This window comes from Diceros bicornis, chromosome 7, assembly GCF_020826845.1.
Source record: "Diceros bicornis minor isolate mBicDic1 chromosome 7, mDicBic1.mat.cur, whole genome shotgun sequence".
NCBI lineage: Eukaryota > Metazoa > Chordata > Mammalia > Perissodactyla > Rhinocerotidae > Diceros > Diceros bicornis.
In genome coordinates, this window is record NC_080746.1 from 86,059,876 (window position 1) to 86,082,363 (window position 22,488).

The window sequence follows — 22,488 nt, forward strand, 5'->3', positions numbered from 1 at the left end:
AGGCATTATAATTAACGTAATTTGAGAAAATGGCTGGCCATAGCAAAGAGTATCAGGTTCACATGGATCACCAACGACCTAGCCATCACGTCCTCAGGTCACTAACGATCCTTTCTAATGGAACAAAATCCATTCTCACTTATTTGAGCATATTCAACTACTCTGTGCTTGGGTTTATTTTTTTCAAGTACTTTACTTAATTCTATATCAAAATTGAACTATACTTTGAAGTTAATTTTGTCCTCAATGGGAAAACGTATTTATATATGAATTAGACCATGAGGTCATTCCCTTTACGACAAAAGATTCTTCAAGGTAAAGAAGGCAAGTACATAATAAACATGAATCAACTGTTACTTGGATTAGGCGAATACTCGTCCTATACTCTCACAGACAAGAACGCAGGACGTTTGTATCCACACGACAGAACATAGAGACAACTCATAGACACTTCTTGAAATTCTAGAATGTCATAGTAAGAAAAAAAAAAAAAAAACTCTCCTTGAAAGAGAAAGAGAAGCTGTTAAATAAATTATAACTCTAGGATGGTAACTGGGAAAATCAAATTATGAATAAAAAACTGAAAAGTACAGTATGTCAGATACTGTTTTTGTGAGCAAGCTAAAGACGAAGAAAGTCCTTTGATAAGAAACTCTAGATAATAGGATCAGGGCACCGCAGGCTCTAAGGACCTCGGGCACCTTCTCCTCTGTGAGTCATGGGAGAAGTCTTCTTGTTTGCCCTTCTTAAAGCTCACACCTTGGCCTCTTTATTAGATATGATCGCTAAGTGGTGGTAAAGTTAGATCACTACGAACACTCCAATGAGACGCCTCTGCTCAAACCACTTCTGAAACTTCTCTCTGGGATCCGCCAGGCACCTCACAGGAGAGCAGCTGCCACTATGTCACATCATTGATTTTTACTCAAAATGGTGTATCTCCACTGGTCCATGTGACAAACTCCAGATCCTAACAATTCTGTACTGTTTCAAAAAATCAGAAGCCTTAAACGAGCAAGCCATGCCTGGAAAGCATTCTGTGTGTAAGAGTTTAAAGCAATAACCTGAAATCCCACCAAAGGTGGGCGTGCTGCAGTGTGTAGACAGGCGCTGGTGGGCAGGGACGGTACCACAAGGAGGGGAGGTCACACCGGAGCGGAGAATGAGTGAGCCAGAGTACAGATCTGGGACGGGGGGCCATGACAGGAAACTCAAGAGGGGGACAGAAAGGGGAGGCCTGGCCCCTCAGGTGTGTGGTCCAGAGGCTGATTAGAATCAAAGGCGATGTGCACATGTGCTGGGTCTGGGGTGCCTGGAAAGGAGATGGCAGGGCCATGGGGTCACCGTGGCACAAAGACTGTAAGGCCACGTTCCCTGAAGTTCCACTCTCCAAGGGAGTGAGAGCAGCTCAGGGCAGGCAGGAAGGAGCGTCCGCACGCTGGGAGAACGCAGTAGCAGGAGGGACACTTACTGACCACTCACTGCCTGTGCACGCTGGGCACCACCATCTTATTCGACCTCACAATAGTCCTTGTAGGTTATATATCCGGAGCATTAACAGATCTCCTTTTACAGCTGAATAAAGTGAAGACCCCAGAGTTAACACATCTGAAACCAGGATTCACACATAAAATCCAGTTCTCACGCTCTCGACCCTATACCACACTGTCCTTTCTTTCATCAACACACAAGCGTGCACTCGCAAACACAACAGGATACACACCAGCTGACAGCAGCAGTCATCTGTGAACTGGAGGATATACTGGTGATCCTAATTTTTTTCTCTGTTACCATTTTTACATTTTTTGCACAAAGAGTGTGGAAGCTTTCACAACTAAAAAAAAAGAGTTTGTAGTCATTACTAAAAAGCCCTTCCAGGGTGAAGATTTTCTGCCACTGAGGACATTCAAAAATATGTGACACAAACTCTCAAATACTACTCAGATTATTAGGGAGAAATTACAATCTTTATAGAGGGAAATTGGACAACACATAATAAAACTTTTTTTAAAAAAGTACATATCATTTAGAGCAACAATTCTACTTCTAGGAAGATGTCCTACAAATATAATTAAAGGCGTTTGCAAAGAGAGAGCAAGAGGGACATCCACGACACCAGATGACAATAGAAGAATGAAGACACCTCAGTGTCCAGGAACAGAGATCTGGATGAATAAACTACAGCACACCTCACAACCGGACGCTCCGCTGCACGGGGCCTGACAGGTTAGGTTTTTTAAAGTTACAGGATAATATGCACAGTGCTATTAATTTTAAAAAACAGTCATTAAACAAAAAGCCCTTAAAGGGTGAAGATTGCTGCTACTGAGGATATTCAAAACAGAAGTAGAAAGTAGAAAAATTTCCCAAATGCCATAGATACACCAATTAGTAATTACTCTGAAAATAGGATTATAAAGGAATGTATATTTTCTACTTTGCACATATCGAATACTTGAATTTTTATAATGTATGTGTATCTTATTTGTATTGAAAATATTCTTTTGGGGGAAAGATTATTTTAGTCATATTTATTGATGTAGAAAGTTGTTCATGATATATTGTTAAGTTGAAAAACAGACTATAACATGGTCTTAAGATTTCTATTCTGGTAAAACGTGTGTGTGTACATATGTATCACTATAAAACATCTTATAAAGATTCACACTAACACGTTAACAGTGGTTACCTCTGGCCGTGGGTAATTTTGTTTCCTTCCATCACTTATCTCTACTTTCTAAGTTACCAGGAATGAACATGTATCACATGTATTATAATAATACAATAAACAGCTCAGGCTGTGAAAGCTTTCCCTCAAGACCGGCTCCAAAACTCTTGGCCAATAGCAAGATCCATGGGAAGAACACAGTCTCCCAATACGATTATCCTGAAAGGGGCAGAATTGATTTGTAGATGTAGATCTGGCGTGTTTGTTACAGTCACTCTGTCCCGGCCGTGATGCATACAATGCTCCTACAAATGAGAATAACCTTTTCCTGAGATTTTCCTTGGAAGCACTTTCATTCTTTCTTTTAGGCCTGGAGAAACTGAAGCTCAGAGCTACTCAGTGACAACCGAGACCACAGAAAAGCGAAAATTAGAAGTTCATGGCATCGGTGTTACGTTAAAAGGGATTTTGACGGACTAGATTGTTATAGATAAACTCTCAGCTAAAAGAATAGGCCATCCAAGATTTAATATTAATTATAATATAGGAAATAAAACAACAACCACAAACCCTTTTTAAGTATTTCCGCACAGACATAGGAATTACTAATAACAGCCAACTGGATGTTACAAATACTTTGAGGAGAAACGGAAGGGAAGGGAGGATAAGACATTTTACATACAGTCCTACATAATTTTGAAGTGGGGCCAAAAGTGAAAAAATAGCCCTGAACCTTCGTGTCCATTCACCCACTCAGGGATTCGACAAGGCTTCATGTGCGTCGACTTCCTCAGGGCCCCATACTCAGAACTGGGCACGTGGGGCACCCTCGAGACCCACACGCTGTCTAGTGGGGGAGAGACAGTAAACAATCACGTCAACCGGCCTCTCTGACAGTCACAGAAGATGAACTCGCCCTCCTGGAGGAGGAGTCATTCCAGGAAGTGGGAACAGGGTTTCAATGGGGAGCGGAGGGCACGTGCATCCAGGGAGGGGGAGGAAATTGGGTGTGGGTGTAACTGAAAGGCAGAAAGAAGAAGGTGGATGTGGGATCAAATGACAAGGTCTCCTCACGCTCCTCTGTGCAGCAGCCATGGACGTACACGCAATATTCAAGAAGAAGGCCACCAAAAACACTCTGAGACGAGAGGACAGCAGGACGAGAACAAGGCACCAGGACAGACTGCCAAGAGGCAGAGGTCTCGAGAACACAGAGGGAAGGGAAGGAGACCATACACCGCCCAGTGCCTCCCAAAACGTACCGCAGGCACAACGGTGGTGTCAGAATGCATGGATGCTCAGAATTTACCAAAACGCAATAAAAACAATCACATTCTAACTGGCAAGTACTCTATTGTGGGCAAGTTTCTTTTTAAGCCATGTCTGTGACTGAGACGCATTTCTGTCAAGCTAAAGAAGAAAATGTTGTCACGGTTGAGTGGCTAGGATCCCAGTGCTGTTCACCCATGCCCTTTCACGTCATACCTGTAGCATATCTGAGCCAACGTATTAATGGGACCACAGGATTTAACTATCATTTTAAACAGTATTTCTTTGTGGAAGATTTATCTGTGCGTCTTTCCCACAACCCGAAGTTCCCGGCCCTAAGAGCCATGTGTCTCTCTGGCCCAGGCTGGTTCCCTTGAAGACAATCCCGGGGGCACCAGCCAGGTGGAGGGAGGGGCAGGTTGTTTGTGAGACCGAGACCTGGGATGTCTGATCAGCCAGACCAGGCAGAGGTGAAAAACAGGGATTTTGGTGGCTCCTCAGGGTGGCAGAGACAGAGATTTAAAGTTTCATTCCCCAACCCTTGGCAGAGATTTTGGAGGAAGGGGCCACTGGGAGCCACAGCAGCAGCTGCCAGAATATACCGGCTATTTGTAACTCAAGGGCCTTAAGTGGGAGAGACCTGCCCACAGAAGACAAGATGTTCAGGCTCCACCGGGGGCTGCCCATTTCAAGGACCGAAACGAGAGCAGAAATGCTCACGTCACAACGTGACTACACCACCCCTTGGAGCTTCTGCGACTGGCCGTGTTTTCAGAGTTCTTCATGGATATTTACTTTGCTATAATTCACCGCCACTGGAACAGGCCACGCCACATGGTAAGAATGCTTCCCCACCTCACGACGCCCGCCCGTGGGCCAACTCACAGGCGGGGGCTGTGCCGCAGCACAGCTGTAGCATGCCACACACCGCCCGCAGACCCTGAGTGCGTGACCTCGTACGTGTGTGTCAGGGAGGCTGTTATTCAAAGAACCACCATCTTACCTGGGACACGGCCCCTCCAGCAGGGTCCCAGGCCCCAGACTGAGAACAGAGAAAGACAGGAGAACACACTTGGGAAGTGGAGTCTGATGGACCCAAGTTCAGATCCTGAGGTCACCTCTCAGTCATCTGACCCTGGTAAGTTAACTTCACCAAGACTCTGTCTCCTCATAAGTAAAAGAGAAGCTAATACCTACTTCACAAGTCACTGTGAGGACCACAGGGCCGATCCGTGTAACTGGGGGTGGGGGAGAGGGGCCGTGTCTACACTCCACCACCCAAAGACAACACATGTCAGTTCAACCCCCTCCCCATCCAAGGTCCAGCCCAACGTGGCCATTATCTGAGTGGCCCTGGGCAAGTCATTTCATCTCCCCAGCCTCAGTTTCCCCTTCTCCCAAGGCAGGAGGTGGGACTCCAAGGCGTCTTAGAGCCCCATATTCTGTCCGGTTAGTCTAACTGCCAAGAGGGGGGCCTGTCTTCAGCCTCTACTTCATAGCTGCTCCCCCTCATGCTCCAAATCTTTCTTTAAATCCCCAGTGTGGCCCCTTCCAGGTTCTGCTCTGGATCCTACGACACTGGCTCTGCTGTCTCTCTCCACACTATGTGTGGGAAGTTATCTACTGGCCAGGGCTGTGTGAAGATGGTACAAGCTTCGTCACAGAGCAATCCTCACAACCACCGTGGGTGCATTGTTATTATTACGCCCATTTTACAAATGAGGAAATCAAGGCTCAGGAGATTAAGCAACTTATCAAAGGTGGGAAATTCAAAGCTGGTTCTTCCAGCTGCTGGAAATCACTATATGCTACACCACCTCGCCATCCTCTGAGTGCGCCTAGCTTCAGTCCTCTCTTCTTATGACCCTGTGCTGTGCTAGCTTATCTCACACATTCCTTTGTGTTAACAACTTGATGTGCTATGCCTGCCAGATGACATAGTACATATAGCCAGGACCCAGCATCTCTGAACCAGTAGGGAACTCACGGGATTCGAGGGCCCTGCAGCTAGCAGGTCACGGTGAGATTCAACACAGGCAGGGCTTAAACACATCTTTCAAATAACAGCACATGGTCACACAGCTACTCAACTTCCACATGAAGCTGCCAGAAGCACCTGCATTTTAGCTCAAGCCTAAAACGTGCGGGCTTCCCAGCTGCCATCAGCCTACCCATAATATCACAGAACAGTGAAGGACAAGGGCTCACACTGTGGGGTAAGACAGCCCCTGGTTTACTAGTCCAATGAACCTGCGGGTACTTCTTAGCCCCTCTGAGCTTCTTATCTGCTACACGATCTTGGGTAAGTTAACCTAACTGAGCTTTGAGCTCCTCATCTGTGCAATGGGGACAACAGGAGCACCTCAGAGGGACGTTACAGGGACAGGAGTGCCTGGCCTGTAGCAGAAACAGATGAGCCCGCTGGGAGAGCAAAGGGGGGTCGGGGATGGCGGGGTGGATTCCAGTCATCAGTGCAGTCTGGACCAGAGGAGAAAGATGGACATGGAGCAGAGGTTCATCGGACTCTGAGGGCCTGCCAAATCTGGGAGGACCCGTGCCCGTGGGAGTTGGATGCCCTATTCTGGCAAAAGCCCTAGACTGATGTGACCCCTGACCCCACTCTGCCCAGCCACCTGGCAGCTCCTGCTGCTGGAAGCACCTTCTCAGGTGAGAGGCTGCCGACAGTACCAAGGGGTGCAGCGTAATCACCCACCTCTCACCCTCAGAGCACCAGGAGGTTGCCGGGTAACTGAGCTATTCTGGGCCCTCCCTGGGGGATCCCAAGTTCTCCATCCATGTCCCGTGGGGTCCCTTTGGTCTCTCACTCTGCGCTCATCCTCCTGCCTCACAAGATCAGGGGGAAACGGGAAGAGAAGGAACTGACCGTGCAACTGGACCTGAGCATTTTGTTTCCTTATCATTTTATTTCCTTAGTTACGGCACATTTCCATTTATGGGGTACTTCCCCTTAGAAGAGCTCCCAGTGTTTACTTCAATCTACTAAATAATTCCTCTGACCTCTTCTTGTTTTCACCCTTTAAATATCTGTTGATGGTTCATTCACCACATTCCCCATCCAGTTATTAATGGCCCACAAAAACACACCAGCAGTAATCATTCACTGATTAATCTGTACAACAACCCAGAAAGGCAGGTAGGATTAATCCTTAGTTCTGCAGAGGGAAGCCAAGGGGAAAAGAGAGGTTGACTCAGCTGCCCAAGGTCAACGATTACACCCAGCATCCATCCTGCCTTGTGTTTCTGTGAATGCCTGCCACGGCCTCATTCCCTCTTTGAAGGTCAACACTGTCAGTGCAGCCGGGTCACTTCTGTGTTGAGACTCGGTCATCACAGAACAGTTTAAAACTGTCGAGGGCCGGCCCCATGGCTTGGTGGTTAAGTGCGCGCGCTCCGCTGCTGGTGGCCCAGGGTTAGGATCCCGGGCACGCACTGACACACCGCTTCTCCGGCCATGCTGAGGCCGCATCTCACATACAACAACTAGAAAGATGTGCAGCTATGACATACAACTATCTACTGGGGCTTTGGGGAAAAAAAGGAGGAGGATTGGCAATAGATGTTAGCTCAGAGCTGGTCTTCCTCAGCAAAAAGAGGAGGATTAGCACGGATGTTAGCTCAGGGCTGACCTTCCTCACAAACAAACAAACAAACAAAAAAACTGTCGAAATTCAACCCAGAATAATTTTGCCCGTTAATAGTTCATAAATAAAAGCTGCTAAAATGAAGAGATAATCATACTTAAAAGGAAATTTTACTGAGGCCAAAGAGAAGTGAAAAGATCTGAATGATAGCCCTGGCTCTGCCACAAGAGGACTCCAAGAAAGGCACCTAATTTCTCTGCTTCTCTGAGTCACCTGTAAAAATGAGACGATGCTGAATGATAGTTAAGGTATCTTGCTGTTTGAAATGAGATGACCAAACACCTGCTAGAACAACACCAAACGCAAAGCTGCAGCATCCAGGCACCAAGACCGTGGTAAATCGGCGCGTTCACGCGCTGCTCATGAAGCCCACAGCCACAGGCCCTCAGAAAGCAAGGTGCCAACGCACAGCAAGAACCATAAAGCTTTCCACATCCTCTCACTCAGTGCTCTAACTCACAGCATTTTACCCTAAGAACTAAGTCAGGGGAAGCAAACAGACATACACAAACGAAAACACACTTCAGGGCTAGCTATCAGAGGAAAAATCGTTATCAATTTAAACGTTCATCTTGAGAGGGATGTCTTATTAAATACAAGCATAGAACAGTACGAATGTCATGTTGTTATTAAAAAGGATAAACACAAAAATGATGCAAAATCATTTAAAATATTACCCATGCTATTAAATGAAAATAACCAAAACTGAAAGAGCAGATATGCACGCTGATGTCAACTATGCAAAACAGAGAGACGCACAAGGTCACAAGAAAACACAAAATAGTTATGCTATCAGTTAGGCTTATTGTTTATTTTTTTAAATATTTTATCGTTTTTAATGAATATTGTTTTTCCATTAACACATATATTTTACCATTTAATCAAATATTTAAAAATTTCTCAAACCCTGCTTTAGTTTGATGGAAAACAAATTTTCAAGTTTCTGCCTAAATCTCCTGAGTAATTCTTGTTGGCTGACATATTATTCACAACATTACTCTTCCAGAGTGATTTCTGCTCTTTGCTATGTAATTCTTTAGAGATTCTAAAATCTCAGAACCCTTGCACTTCTTTCCCTCACCTAAGAAGATTCTTAAAGATTTGTCATCTCATCTAGCTAAGAATAACCCATCATTGCCTTGTAATGCTAATATTTGGCAACTGCCTGCCCCAGAAGCCAACATTTTCCCATAACCAGACCTGTGGGTGCCTCTGCAGTAACCACAAAGTTGCCACTGTCCTTTTCACAGTATGTAGGGTGGTTTCGTATTCCAAGTTTGGGAGCTTTACAGCAGGACATCTTATGTCTTCAGGGTCTTAGGACACCCTCTGGTTCACTTAGGAAAGCTGCCCCCAGCAGCCTGAGCTAGGACCGTCGTTTCACATAAGGACTTGTACAACCTCCTTCATTTCTTAGAAATGTTCTCTTACTGGTAGGTCATTTGTACATTTTGCTCATAATATCTGGGAAAGATCGCAGAGCCAATGAATTAAAAATATGATTCTAGGTCTCATGTGTGCCAACAAATGCCCTCATTAAAGCAGAATGGGCGAGATGAGATCGGTTTCAAAGCTTTCCATCCCTTTACCCCAGAGCCGCCGAGGCCAGGCACTGAAAGGATGCACAGTAAAATTAAATATCTAAAAATTCATCTTTAATTAACAGAATTGGATTAAAGCTGGACACACCTCGCATCATATGAGAAGTGGCTGAGCTGGCTTCCAAGCGAGCTAATTCAATTAGGACGCAGTGAGTGACACTCGGACGGGAAGGTTAATTGGGGGCGCCAGAACGCAATCATTCCTTACCTAACCAGTCATTAAACTTCTTAACCTCTGAGGGCAGTCCCAGCTCGGTGAAATCGCCTGTGTGGAGAAGGATGTCCCCATAAGGCATCTGGATACCATCTGTTCTGGAGTGTGTGTCTGAGATGCAGACAAACCGCGTGTGGCCCGCTGGTTTTGGAGTGTCATATGGGATGGGGTCGACCCTAAAGTAGACATAACAGATCCCATAACAGTTAAATACGTTAGAACCCTCGTAATTGTCATCGCACATACATATCGATACTTATCCACGAACGCACCCAGACAAACTGATGCAAAGCCAGAGGGGATCACCATAACAAGGGACACTTTTGGGTGCAAAGGAGACAGCATCACCCATCTGCAACCCCACTGGGCAAATTCAACAAGTCTTACTTACCTGGCAGGAAAATTAAAAAGAAAGAATATCTCATATGTAGAGTCGGCAATAACCCAGGAAACTGATAGAGTGATTAACGGTGAAGTTGAGGGATATTGAGCCCCAACTGGGGAAGCAAAATTATGCTATTTTCTCTCTCATCATGCTCCAATTGATCCCACTACTCATTAGGAAATGGATAACTAATTTATTCCTTCTTAAACATGCCTAACTTAAGCAATGAACTAATTTATGGAGAATACTCTGCACATGCTCTGCCGCTGAGATGTGGAGAGACAGAGAGTACTTATATTTAATTTCGTTCAACATCCATTTCTTCCTGTTTTTGCTAAGAGATTCACAGATCGAATTGTGGGGAGGGAGGGTATGCCAAAATAACAGGGCTTTAAAAAACTTTGGATGTTGAAAGCACTTTGTCCAGTTCCTTCCTCCCCACAGTGAGTTACTGCAGCCCGAGGGAGACGACAGCTTACTTGGGGATGCTCAAACGCTCAGAGTCAGAGCGAGTCTACTCAGTACAAGTAGTGAGCCTTTTAGTGGGACTGTATGGATCTACACGTGCATTAATATATGTTTAGTTTTAAAGACCTAAGCACTGTGAAATTACACTAGGGCATAAGAATCAAAATGATCAACCCGAAGCAAAGAAAATGAAACAGAACATTCCCATTTAATTGAGTGTAACAAAGTGTGCTAAATAAACTTGGTAAAGAAATGCAAATCGGACTCTTCAAGCACACAGCTTTAATTATTTAAGGGGTTTGTAGCAGAGTTAAGGATGCTTTAACCATATTAACTCTACGCTGACAGCTTCCTTTAATTTCTCTGCAGGAATGGACACTTATTTTGTGTTATGGGTGAAAAGCAGCAGTTATAAATGCAAAGAGAGGGTCCCAGAGAAGCAAATATGGAATGCAGAGCCCAGAGGGTAAAGCATTAAATAAGGCAACTTCACGTCACAGCCCGCCCTCGAGGGTTAACAGGCAGCAGAGACACGCTGACTCCCTCTATGCACTGCCTCCTCAGGCTTTGTTCAATTTCTTTTCTTTTTCCACCTTTTTAAAAGAAACAATCTGTTTTAACGATGGCAATTTTAGTGAGGGAAATAAAGACATCAGTATACATCTTGGATGGTCTTGCATTTCTTTAATGGTTAATCTTTTCATTTCATTTATCTTCGTCAGAGAAGAAGGCAAGAAGAAAGGAGAGCCAGAAGCAGAGAGACAGGAGAACGGAGGGAGGGAGGACTGTGAACTGGTAGGTCTAACTGGAAACCCAAAAGAAAGTTTAACTTCTGCAAAAAATTAATGGATTTTTCCTGTAAAGGTTAGAAATTAATAACGCTGTTACCATGGAGAAAATTCACTAATCCACTGAGATCTCATGAGTAACCTGGAAACCCTCCTGGTTATATCCAATGTTGATATTTTTTTACATGAAAATGTTTGGTGTCATCCTCTCCATCACTAAGACTGTGTTACACTTGGCCTCAGTGGTTCTGACCTTGTCAGTCTCCTGTCTTCTAAAAGTGGTCTTCCCAGAGAACAAAGGCCTGTTCCCTGCTGCAGCAGACTGCAGCACCCTCTGAAGGTGGTGGGTAAGATTCTATTCCTACACCTAAAGTGCAGATGCTCACCAGAACGGGACTGTGAAGACTTATACGGAATCCACCGCCACGTGAATGAAAACTCAGGCAGCCACTGGACCTTGAATATATGAACAAATTCAATCATAGATATCTCTATGCATCTTTATTTTCCAGTTCTCCGCCTAACGGTAATGTATAGACACAGCCCCGCTTCTTCCTCTCCGTAACTCAGCCAAGCTATGTGCACAACTACTGCATCAAAATCCTTTACGAGTCCATCAAATGTATCAGAGGAAAATCATAGTCATTTTGAATTTACTAAACAGAAAGTAGCAGAGACATAAACCCCTCGCTGAATAGGCCCCTTATTCTACGAATCTACTCAGCTTAGAGAAGCGACCATCACATGGTAAAGAATTTGTTCCCTGTCTTAGCTGGATATTGGGCAATAACTTTCTAAGACTGTTGGAACATCAGTCAATTTCTGAATGGCTTCAACTTCCTTCCCCACCCTCCCTCCTCCTCCAGAGAAACATTTAAACAACCAACAGAAGGAACAGCGAAATAAAGGCCAAGGAATAGAAAAACAGGGGACAGGAAAAAGGGAGAAAAAGTGTCTTCTCAGCTTTGAGCTGGAATAAAACAACGAATGAGAAGAACACAGAAGACTGGCAGAGAGGGCCCCCCAGCAGCACCATCAAGGTGGTGTCATCAGAAAGGAAGAGCGAGCAGACCTTTGGGAGGGATGCGGAGAGCTGCGGAGGATGACTAAACGCCGAGGACTGGGGAAGGGGGAGGTACAAAGACACGAGTGCAGAATTTACATACATCCCTGACCCTGAGACACTGATGTCCACTGTTACCGGGGGGACCAACTACAAGAAGACAAGACGGTGCAGCGTGGGAGGGCCACACCACAGGACACCGTGACGACTATACGGGGGTCACGGGAAGGAAGACATTTCCACCCAGAGACATTCAGAGCTGAAAATAAGATGCCTAGTAAAGGAGGCAAGTGCCAAGGATGTAATTAAAGTCGAGACAACCTAGGAACACTACTGTTTCCAGATGGGGCATTTGGTGAGCACTTGGAAAAGTCAAGAGAGCCAACATTTTTGCTGTGAAAGCCTGTTTAAGGGAGACCCGCCAGCCACTGGAGGATTTACCCACTCGGTTCGTGTGAGGACCCTCAGCCTCGTCTTCCGTCTTCCCTCTTAGGTAACAACCTCACCGCTTATTGCTCATGCTGCTGACTTCTCAGGTGACCTGACACTCCCTTGGGGGGTCAGGTCAAATATCCTAGCAAGTGAGTATGGTACCAAGGCAATCTATCCCCAGAGCCGGATCCACACATCAGAGTGGGGTTTGCAGGTCCATTTGAGCGGTGTACCTGGGGGAAAATCAGATGACATGGGAAGACGAGAAGAAAACAGCACCGTAGGACCGCAGAGCTGGACAGAACCTTTGGGGCCCTCGTTCAAAGCTTTACAGGACTTGACTCCACTCTGGCCCTTCCTACCTAGCTGACAGAAATTTCTTTCCAAGGTGTTCGGGGTAGGGAGCCCCCAAGTCCCCTCCCCAAGGGCAGCCCATTCTGGTTTCTGATCTATCTGAACCTCTGAGAGAGCTGAGCACAGTCCAAAGAGACCTGGCCTGGAGCCTGGAGACCGAGTAACAACTCTGGCTGAGTTACTCGCTTTGGGCAAATTATTTCTTTCTCTCGGGCTTCATTTTATTCTCATCTGTAGAATGGGAATAATAATGCCTAACCTGCTATGTTCCCATGAGGACATACACTGTCAAGTCCTGGGTCTGGCATGGACCACAGGCTCAGAGAGCAGAGGAGCAGAAGGACGTATGAGTGACGCACGTGGGCTATACAGCCAGACTGTCCGGCTCTGGACTCCACTCCAAGTCTATCAACAGTGTGACACCGAGCACCACACGGGACTTGTGAGGATTAAAGGAGGTCACAACACAACACCTACCATAGTAGGGGCACGTGATCCACAGTCAATAAACACACCTATTTCCTCCCCGTCGCTTCCTTCTTAATCCTAGCTCTGCGCTCGGAAATAACGGAGAATAAGAACTCAGGCCCTTTTCCACTTGACAGTTTTTCAAGTATTTGAGGACATGTATTACAATCCCCCAAAATCTTCCCCACACTAGTTGAGTAGCCACAGTTTCTTCAACTCTCCCTCGTGTGATAGGATTTCAAGTGCCCTCAGAACCCAGGTGGCAGAATTCCTCCTCCAGGTACAGTCCGACCGGTCAGAATGCCCCCATCTGTAGTGTCAGAATTCACGGGCCGTGTGAATTCATGGACCCGTGCGCTGCTCGTCTAAGACAAACACCAGTGCAAGCGACAGAGCCCACAGCACTGGACACGCTGCTGGACTTTCCAAGAGGCCCGAGCTCTCATCTCAAACCCTTTCTGTAAGTCTCCAGGTTTGGTGCCAAGCCTCAAATCTCGTTCTTGAAGCTTGGCTGTCAAAGGTTTATATAGTTCACTGCATATTCAAACAAATAAACCATTCCCATTCACTCAGTCTTGACACATCAGAGTTTTTCACCCATAAAACCATAATATGATAGTACTATTGCTTCTACTATGGAATCTTCTTCTGGGCATATCTGTTATTTTTCCAATAACAAATTCATCCAGTGCTGCGAGTCCCACTGACAGATCTTCAAAAAAAGCTGTTACCACGAGGTTTGTTATGACATGGATTTCTTCTCTGGGCCGTGCGTGCAGTGAAAGCCTTGTGTACACAGTTAGCCTTTAGTTCAGCATCCGAATAGAATGTAACCCTTACAAAGCATTTTAACAGGATTTCGATGTATTTACCATCCCCTATTCCACTTGAAAATCCCGATGTTGTGCTGATGCATTACACTGACTTTAGCTCTAAAAAGTTTTCCAATGTGACATAAAAGCTTTCACTCTTATCCTGAAAATTCAGACAGCAGGAAAGCTAAAATTATGTTTGTGATGTTATACCATGCACTCCAGACATACTGTTTGATAAAGATATGCAAAACCCACCAGCAAGATGATGAATAAATAAATATTAGGCTTCAGTTAGTAAATCACAGAATTTGGGGACTGGCAGGGACCTTAGAGACTAAGTAATCCTGTGTTTCATTTCACTGAATATCCTCTTCATGGCTTTTGCCTTACTCTGTGTGGTCTTACTTAACTTTTATTAAAAGCATTACAGTTGTTACAAATTTTTTTTTTAGTTTTGCCCTAAACAATATTATTTATAAAGTCATGAATTGGATATGCTGGTTGTATTTTTCAACTGCACATTCAGATAAACACATAACTATGAAAATTTTGTTTAGGGTTTGCCCACTCTAAAGAACTAGAACTCAGGTTTTCTAACTTCCAATTCACTTCTCTTTCCACCCACTCAATTTTGGAAGATAAAAATATTCCTGCACTCGGAGAATAAAATGATAAAAAGCATAGAATGCCAGAAAATCAATCGCCTAAGCTCTTGTAGCCATTAACATCTAGAGAGACTGCTCAAAATTACTGGAACTCACTGTCAAAAATATCCAAGTTCTAGTGCTCCGTACACTGACCCCTCAACTCTCACATATGTCATCCAGGAGAATGGGGTCTCTTAAAACCTCAAAAACTGCATATTACAGTTCATTTGGGGGCAGTGGTGAGCAACACAAAAGTCTGATTTTTAGAATATTGAAGATAAAAAGTGTTTCTTATTCTCAGGTCATCCACGAACTGCGGGACCCTGGACAAGTGCTTCCCTCCTCCAGCCTCCGTTCCTCAGTGAAAAGAGAGTAGGACCCCAGGATCCCCAGAGGATCAGCACAGTTTCTACGCTACTACTAGTCTGCACAAGACTTGGAAACAATTCAGTCTCTTAAATAGCTTAAAACCTGCTCTTCCTCTGTGCAATTTTATTTTCTGCTTTCCAGACAATGCAAAGATCAACACAGCCCAGGTCCATCCAAATATGACCAGAATTAGCAAGACTTTACATATAAAGAGTAGAGAAACTACAAGTTAGAACTATGGAGAGAGCTTCCCAGTGTCAACAGGAGAACAAAGTGCAGAAGAGAACAAAGAAGTCCCAGCATTCCAGGTATCACAAGAAGACGGAAATTAAAGAATGTGTGTTTAACCGTTGCTTCAGAAACGGGGCTGTTCTCATTTTTCTAAACTGTGAGCTGGTGGAATTCTCCTCATCTAGCTGTCGTGCCCCAGAACAGCAGCGACGCTGAAACACAGAAGGCAGCATCCCAGAGCCAGATGCACAAACATCTTCACGTTTGTACCAAGGGCACTTTTCCCTTAGCCGAGGAACTGCCGTATCCACACTGTTCTATCCCCAGCTCACGACAGCTAACAGACCCCCTGCACGAGCGTCGCCTCAGTGTTTCCTGGTACAAAAGTCCAGTGCAGACGTTCAAAGAATACTCAGTGGTCACAATCCAGTGCCCGAGCACTGCACGCAGTAGGAGCTCACGGTCCTTCCACGAGTCTCTTCTGAGGTGTTCTGGGGCCCGTCAGGCTGGTGACTGTGTGAGCCACTGCAGCCTCTCAGATGGCGCATCGTTGGGTCATAAATATCCCACTGGAGACGTACTGTCACTAATTGTCGTTAAATGTTTCCCACTGTTTGAACCTAACAACCAAGTTAATCGGCTTAAGCTTCTGGGTTCTGGCCTTGCATCTGAGAAAAGAAAGCACGTGACACTGTACTGGGGCCCGTTACTCTAGATGGGCGGGCACGCAGGCTGGCAGTCAACAACCATTTCTTAAACACCCACCTGTGTGCCAGGTGCCATGGTAGGTGCTGGAAGGACAAGGAAGCCACAAGGGTGGTTCCTTCAAGGATTCTGCAGTTGATCCGTCAGTTCATTACTCAACAAATGCTTAGTGGCATGCCTGGTTTCTGCTCGGTCATTTAGTCATTTCACAAGCATTTATTAAAACCTTCTATGGACCACAAGTCTGTGAGGAGACAGCTATAAACAAGTCCAATGGTCCCGGTGATGTGAACAGTGATTTAGGAAACAAGGTGCAGTGTTAGAATCCAGGACGTGCGAGGTCCCGTGGTGTGAAGCAGAAAACGCCTGGCCCTGCTCAAGGGCTGGGAGGAGGACAGGGGACATTACAGTGGGCACAGAACACAAGGCAGTGTGTCAATGTCAAACGCCTGGGACAAAGGATCTCAGGCTCAGAGAGAAGAGGCACGAGAGTGGCCTGAAGCTGGACCCTGAGCTGGGATTAAGCGAGCACAGGACTTGAGCTATCAGGCAGAAAAAAAGGGCTGTCAGGGAACAGCAGGAGCCACGCGGGAGCACTCGGCACCTTTAGGGATCTGTGTGTGACAGCAGCAGTGGGGGCTTGAAAGGCTGCTGGGACTGGGGGCCGGACCACAGAGAGCAGAGTGTGGGGCCTGAACCCGCCGGAGGCCACAGAAAACACCTCCTCCCTCACCCCTGAGAGGGCAGGAGGAAAGCTGGCCCTACTGAAGCGGCTCCAGGCAGGATGGGACAGGGTGGCGTGGGGGCACTAAAGAAAGGAGGCTGGCTCGAAATTAACTGCAAAGATTTAGCATATGAAGATAAAGCCACGCCCAGTCAGAATGAAACCAGGTAGAAAGGGGAGGCTAGAAGGAGAGGCAGAGAAACCCGTGACAATGATGTTACAGACAGACACAGTCACCAGGCGTGCACTGTGCACACGGACTGGAGGAGCAGTCAGGAGGGACAACATCCTACACCATCCAGTCTCCTCCTGCCCCATCCTGTCCGCCTTCTCATCTCCAATCTTGGCCTACGGACGGAAGGTTTGTGTCCTCCCCTAAAATTCACGAATTGACACCTAAGCCCCAGTGCGATGGTGTTAGGAGGTGGGGCCTCGGAGGGGCATGAGGTCATGAGGGTGGAGCTCCCATGAGTGGGATTAGTGGCCTTATATAAAGAGACAGGAGAAAGATGACCTCTCGGCCATGTGAGGACAGAGCAAGAGGTGGGCTGTCACCGGGAACCAAACAGGCTGGCACCTTGATGGTGGACGTCCCAGCCTCCAAAACCGTGAGAAAGAATCGTCTGTGGTTTAAGCCCCCAGGCTAGGGTGTTTGTTACAGCAGCCCACGCTGACCAGACATCTGGCTACTGACACAGAACTTTTTGGCTGAACATAACAACAGCCATGATGAGGAGCAACAGTGCTCGTTTAGAAGCCAGGGACCAAGAGACGCCCTCTACGTGGCCTGTTTTCATTCAACCCTCACAGAGGTAGGCCGTCTTTCTCCCATTTTACAAATGAGGAAACGGAGACTCCAAAAGATTAAGCCATTTGGCAAAGGCACAGGGCTGCGAGGTGGCTCTGGCCAAGCTGACTGCTCGGCGTCTGCTGTCCACCATCCTCCAGCTGCAGATCTCCTCTTACACACACGGCACACCCAGACGAAAGAGCAGATGCTGTCCTAAAACGGGGCACGCAGCTTTTTAAATCAATAAATACAACTACAACTTCAAGAATAAGGTGGGTCATTTTCAAACAGTGTTCCACCTAAAAATACGTCTTCGTCTAGCTCAGCCCAGTAGAAAGGACCTTAAGGGACGTCAAAATCACAAGTATTTAATTTTTAAAGTGTTGGGGAGGCATTCACCAGGAGTGTTGGGTCTACCTGATTCAACAAGATTTTTTTACTAAAACTCTGTCAAAGGAGAAGGAATTCCACTGTCTTTCTCTACCTTTCCAACTCATCAAAGCCAAGCTTTCCAAGGCTTAGTGTCTCACAGGCAGTTGTTAATGGCTTCACTGTTTGGTTAATTGTGCTTTTCAGATATGCAGGTAACTTCATATTTACATGGCTTATGGTCCTTCCTTAAAGTGTGTGGCCATTTCAGTTGGGTTTTAACAGCCTGTAATGTTTTTTTCCAACTTTGGGATGAGTTGATTGACTTACTTTCAAAAAATCAGTCATCACTAAGGCAAAAAGACCATTTTTGGCTACATATAGGACATCATATAAGTGCATTTCAAGACAAATGCTTGTTTGTAAGGCCACTTAACATGATGCCAACACTTAACAACCTCTCAAAATTAATCAAATACAATAATTTTCAGACTCAATATATGTTACTCTGGAGACTGTTTCATGACAACAAAGAGAACCGTTTTACCCTCCATCTTTAGCCCCCGCTGAAAAGCTAACCGTAAAACTCATGTGCTTCCCATACACAGAAGAACCCATGCAGGACAACTCTCTTCTCTCTTTGGGAGTGAGTACTCACCACCTTGGGAGACTATTTCCTAGTACACTTTTCCCCACGACTATCACCCAGTTGGTGTATCCAAGGACAGACCTGGTGGGTGACTTGCCCATGATCTCCCAGCTAGTATGTGGTTGAAAAGAGAATCAAATCTAGAAATGACAGCAATGCCGGTGGTTGATTTGAACCATCACAAGGGGACACGCCCTTTCCCATGGTACAGCTGCTAATCAGTCCGGGCCAACCCTGCCCAGGGTTCTCTGGCGAGTGACACAGGCAAGGCCTACCAAGAGGTGTGACCAGAAATTAGTCCTCCACCCCAAGCCTGTGAACGAGCCATTTTAATCATTTAGTCCAGGGATCAGCAAACTACAGCCCATAGGCAAAATCTGGCCCAACGTGTGTTTTCACAAAGAAAGTTTTACTCAAGCACAGGCACATTCATTTGTTTAATTATTGTCTATGGCTGCTTTTGAGCCACAACAGCAGAGTTTCATAGTTGTGACAGACGCCATACGGCCTACAAAGCCTAAAATATTTATTATCTGGACCTTTCCAGGAAAAGTTTGTCTACCCCTGATTTTGTCACTCAACAAACATTCTGTAAGCAACAACTATACATTAGACACTTGATTACTAATAATAATACCTGATATTTAGCAGTATCTACTCTGTGCAGGGGCTTCTCCCGCATCATTACATTTAATCCTCTCAAGATCTCCGCATGGTGCGCGTGTGCCCATGCCCATGTGCACGCTTTTTGGTATTCTTCTCCAAATTTTACTGAAGGTCACACAGTAAGCTTGGGACTTAGGGTTTGGAGCCTGTCTAAACCACGAGCTTCTGCCCTTGGCTATGCAGTACTGTTTCTCAGAGGCGTAGGAAAAAAACCGAAGACTTTGGAATGAGCATCCTCTTGATGAATGCTGAGGCCTCCAGGCGTTATCTGAGGCCACAGGGACACAGGCCTTAGTCTCTGGGCTGCTTTGTAGACGTGAGGGCAGTACAAATAACTTTTATGTGTAGATGCAAATAAATTCTGTCCAGTGGAGGTTCAGTGGACCCCCCTCCAGTTTTGCATCCATTTGTAAATTCATTTCAACATTCTTTTATTTCATTTAAATTGGTGGTTCTATGAACCTGTTAAAACGAATTTCTTGGTTCCCTCAGTTACTAATGGGTTAAATAAAATTTTTGACAAGTGTTCTTTTTATATAAGATTCAAGATTTTTAAGAATTATTCTTTTATGGGGTCACCAAGATGTCATTTTTACCATCTTGAACCTCATAGTTTTACCTGGGAGGACGCAGATACCAAAGTGTAATCGATGTGACCATAAACTATATGTGTCTCTGTGGGTATGGCAGGAGGGAGAATGAGAGAGAACAGAATGGCCACGAAGTCACTTCGGGCGTCTTTTACGTCATTCAGAGCATCAGCAAGAGCTGAGTGTGGACCATGACTCTGCCTCTGCCCAGCTCTGGGACCCTGGACAAATTACTCACTTTTCTAGGCCCCAGTTACCTCATCTGTGACCTGGGGATGATAACAGTAGTTGCCTCACAAAGCGGTTACAAAGATTAAATAACTGTTATTTATAAAGGGACTGGTGCATACTAAGTGTTCACTGTCGGCCATCGTTATCGAGATTCTTCTATGGACACATTGGTGAGAGGAATTAGTTCTGTTTGGGATGGGCAGTACGTTTTATCCCCATAAAACATACAAGTAGGTATGCTTTACCTGGACCTTGAAGGAGTAGTAGGAGTTCACCAAGCTAGGGCAACGGGTCTTTCGGCATAAAAGGATCAGTATTAAAAAAAAACACAGAGGTTTGAGGGTGAGAAGGTGAACGAGAGTGCCAAATTTACAAGAAGGTAATTCCCTGGTGGACACTGCATTTATAAGGTGACCTGAATTTTCCTCAAGTGGTTAAAGCTTAAACCTCTTTCTGCTTCAGAGCTGCAGAAAGATTGCCAAAGCCAAGTAGGAATGCATTATCCAGATACCAATTCTCACGAAATCCGGACACCAAATCATCATGACTAGTTCTGACTACTCACTCGGTTCAGGCACCACCAAGAACAAGAGTTACTTTATTCCAATCCTCATAAAAACAACAAAAAGTATTAGCCGAGAACGCCCGAGCCCAAGGTACAGACCACATTTTACACAGGCCAAACTGCACAAGGCACTTGAACGATTCACTTACATTCAGTGCGCACACACACACTCTCCTACACACCCACGAATATAACACACAAATCCAATTATAGCCTGCTTCTCATCCTGGCCAGATCCAATTTCTTTCAGTGCCTGGTTATATGTCGTTTCTACATTCTTTTATTGCTGTCATGATGGTTCACATATAAAATTACTCTGTTCTATTTCAAACCAGTGACTTTCCAGGATACTCTGGACAAGGGGAATAAACTTTAGATAATTCTCAGTTCGGTTGTGGCAACATTTGCTAAAAGTTTACCAGAAAGTCTTCGTCCACCGCGTTTGCATCACGCTTCTGCCCCTTCTCCTCCTGCACACAGCATGCAGGCTCCCCTGGAGAGGGCCCTTACCTGCGGGGGGCGCTCTGCAAGTCAGCCAAGACTGGCCTGTCAGCCGGCCCCTTGTGCTGGAGCAGCGACGGATAAGACAGGAGGGAGGTCAGACCACTCACTTCAGTTTTTTGGCAGGAAGATAATTCCTCAAAATCCTTCTCTTTTTAAACAAAGCAGAACAAACCCCTTACAGGTACTCCCTGTGCCATACTGTCAGAAGCCCCCGCCCGCCAGCTCCGAGGTTCTGCTGGTGATGGCCTCAAGCTCTTCCTCCTGAGGAGGCGACACGTGACTGCGGCCGTCCATAAAGGCTGAAGTGAGTGTACTTAGCTAAAGGGCACTGCAATAATTTTTCTCTTCCACGTGGGAAAGTTAGCCTTGAAAATTCTCTGGCTCACTGCCTGTGTTTAAATCATTCTTTAGGGAGGGGTGGCCGAGGGGCATGTTGAGTCCAACCCGTCCCCTGCTCACTCCCCCACCAACTGCCCTTTAAAAGAACAACAATCCCAACAACACGATGGCAGCCCCACCAAGCCTTCAGATCTGCCTTCAAGGTGGCGCTGAAGACTGGGCGCATCACCCTCGAGCCCCCCAGGGCCCCCGGAGGAAAGCAGCCCTGGCTGACAGATTAAACTTGACTGGCATCGGGCTGGCGGGCTCTGTGCAGACAACATGACTCCTGTCAGAGTCCAGGGTGAACGGTGTCCTGAGAAAGTCTCTGAAAAGAAGTATGCCCCCAACTACACATCAGCTTCTATTCCAAAGAAATGACGGTGTCTTTCCCACCCGTGCTGCAATGTGTCACCGCACAGGACACACGGTGCGGATCACGAGCCCGTGCCACTAAGTGCAGTGGGACTGGGACATAATTCCTTTGTCCTGACTCTGAAATGTTTGCCACAGGACCCAGGGCCGGGTAGCCTTCCCATTATGGCCCTGCAGAGGGACGCAGGAACAGCCAGGGAGTTCCACGGGAGTTTGCCAGACGCTGGTGGCAACTGAGCCCACAGATCACCTTTACCGGCACGTGGCTCGAGGACTACAGACAGGCTCACCCACGTCCACACTGCCTGCCCCACGGCTTGCCCGGCTGAGGAAACAGCCTCTGCTGTCCCTCTCCACACTCCGAGGGGGAGGGTCGGCCTCAGCCGGCCCGTGAGGGAGCCCCCAACCACCAAAGGCTCCGCTCACCCGGGAGGAGAAGCAGTAAGGCCTCCCACAGGGCCAGGCGGGGCAGGCCCTTTCTTGACGAGACCACAAATCAGGCGAGTCC

The 22,488-nt window shown here is 46.2% G+C and overlaps 1 protein-coding gene across 2 annotated transcripts in view; it reads right to left on the reverse strand.

Moving 5' to 3' along the window:
• Positions 1-22,488, reverse strand: part of MPPED2 (metallophosphoesterase domain containing 2) — a 167,561-nt gene that overhangs the window by 110,800 nt on the left and 34,273 nt on the right. For both annotated transcript variants that reach the window (XR_009220838.1, XM_058546185.1), the window contains exon 3: positions 9,409-9,590. Coding sequence is in view for 1 of the 2 variants with exons in the window: in XM_058546185.1 (XP_058402168.1) it covers positions 9,409-9,590 (182 nt within the window). In the remaining variant the exon portion in view is untranslated. The remainder of the gene's footprint in view (positions 1-9,408; positions 9,591-22,488) is intronic.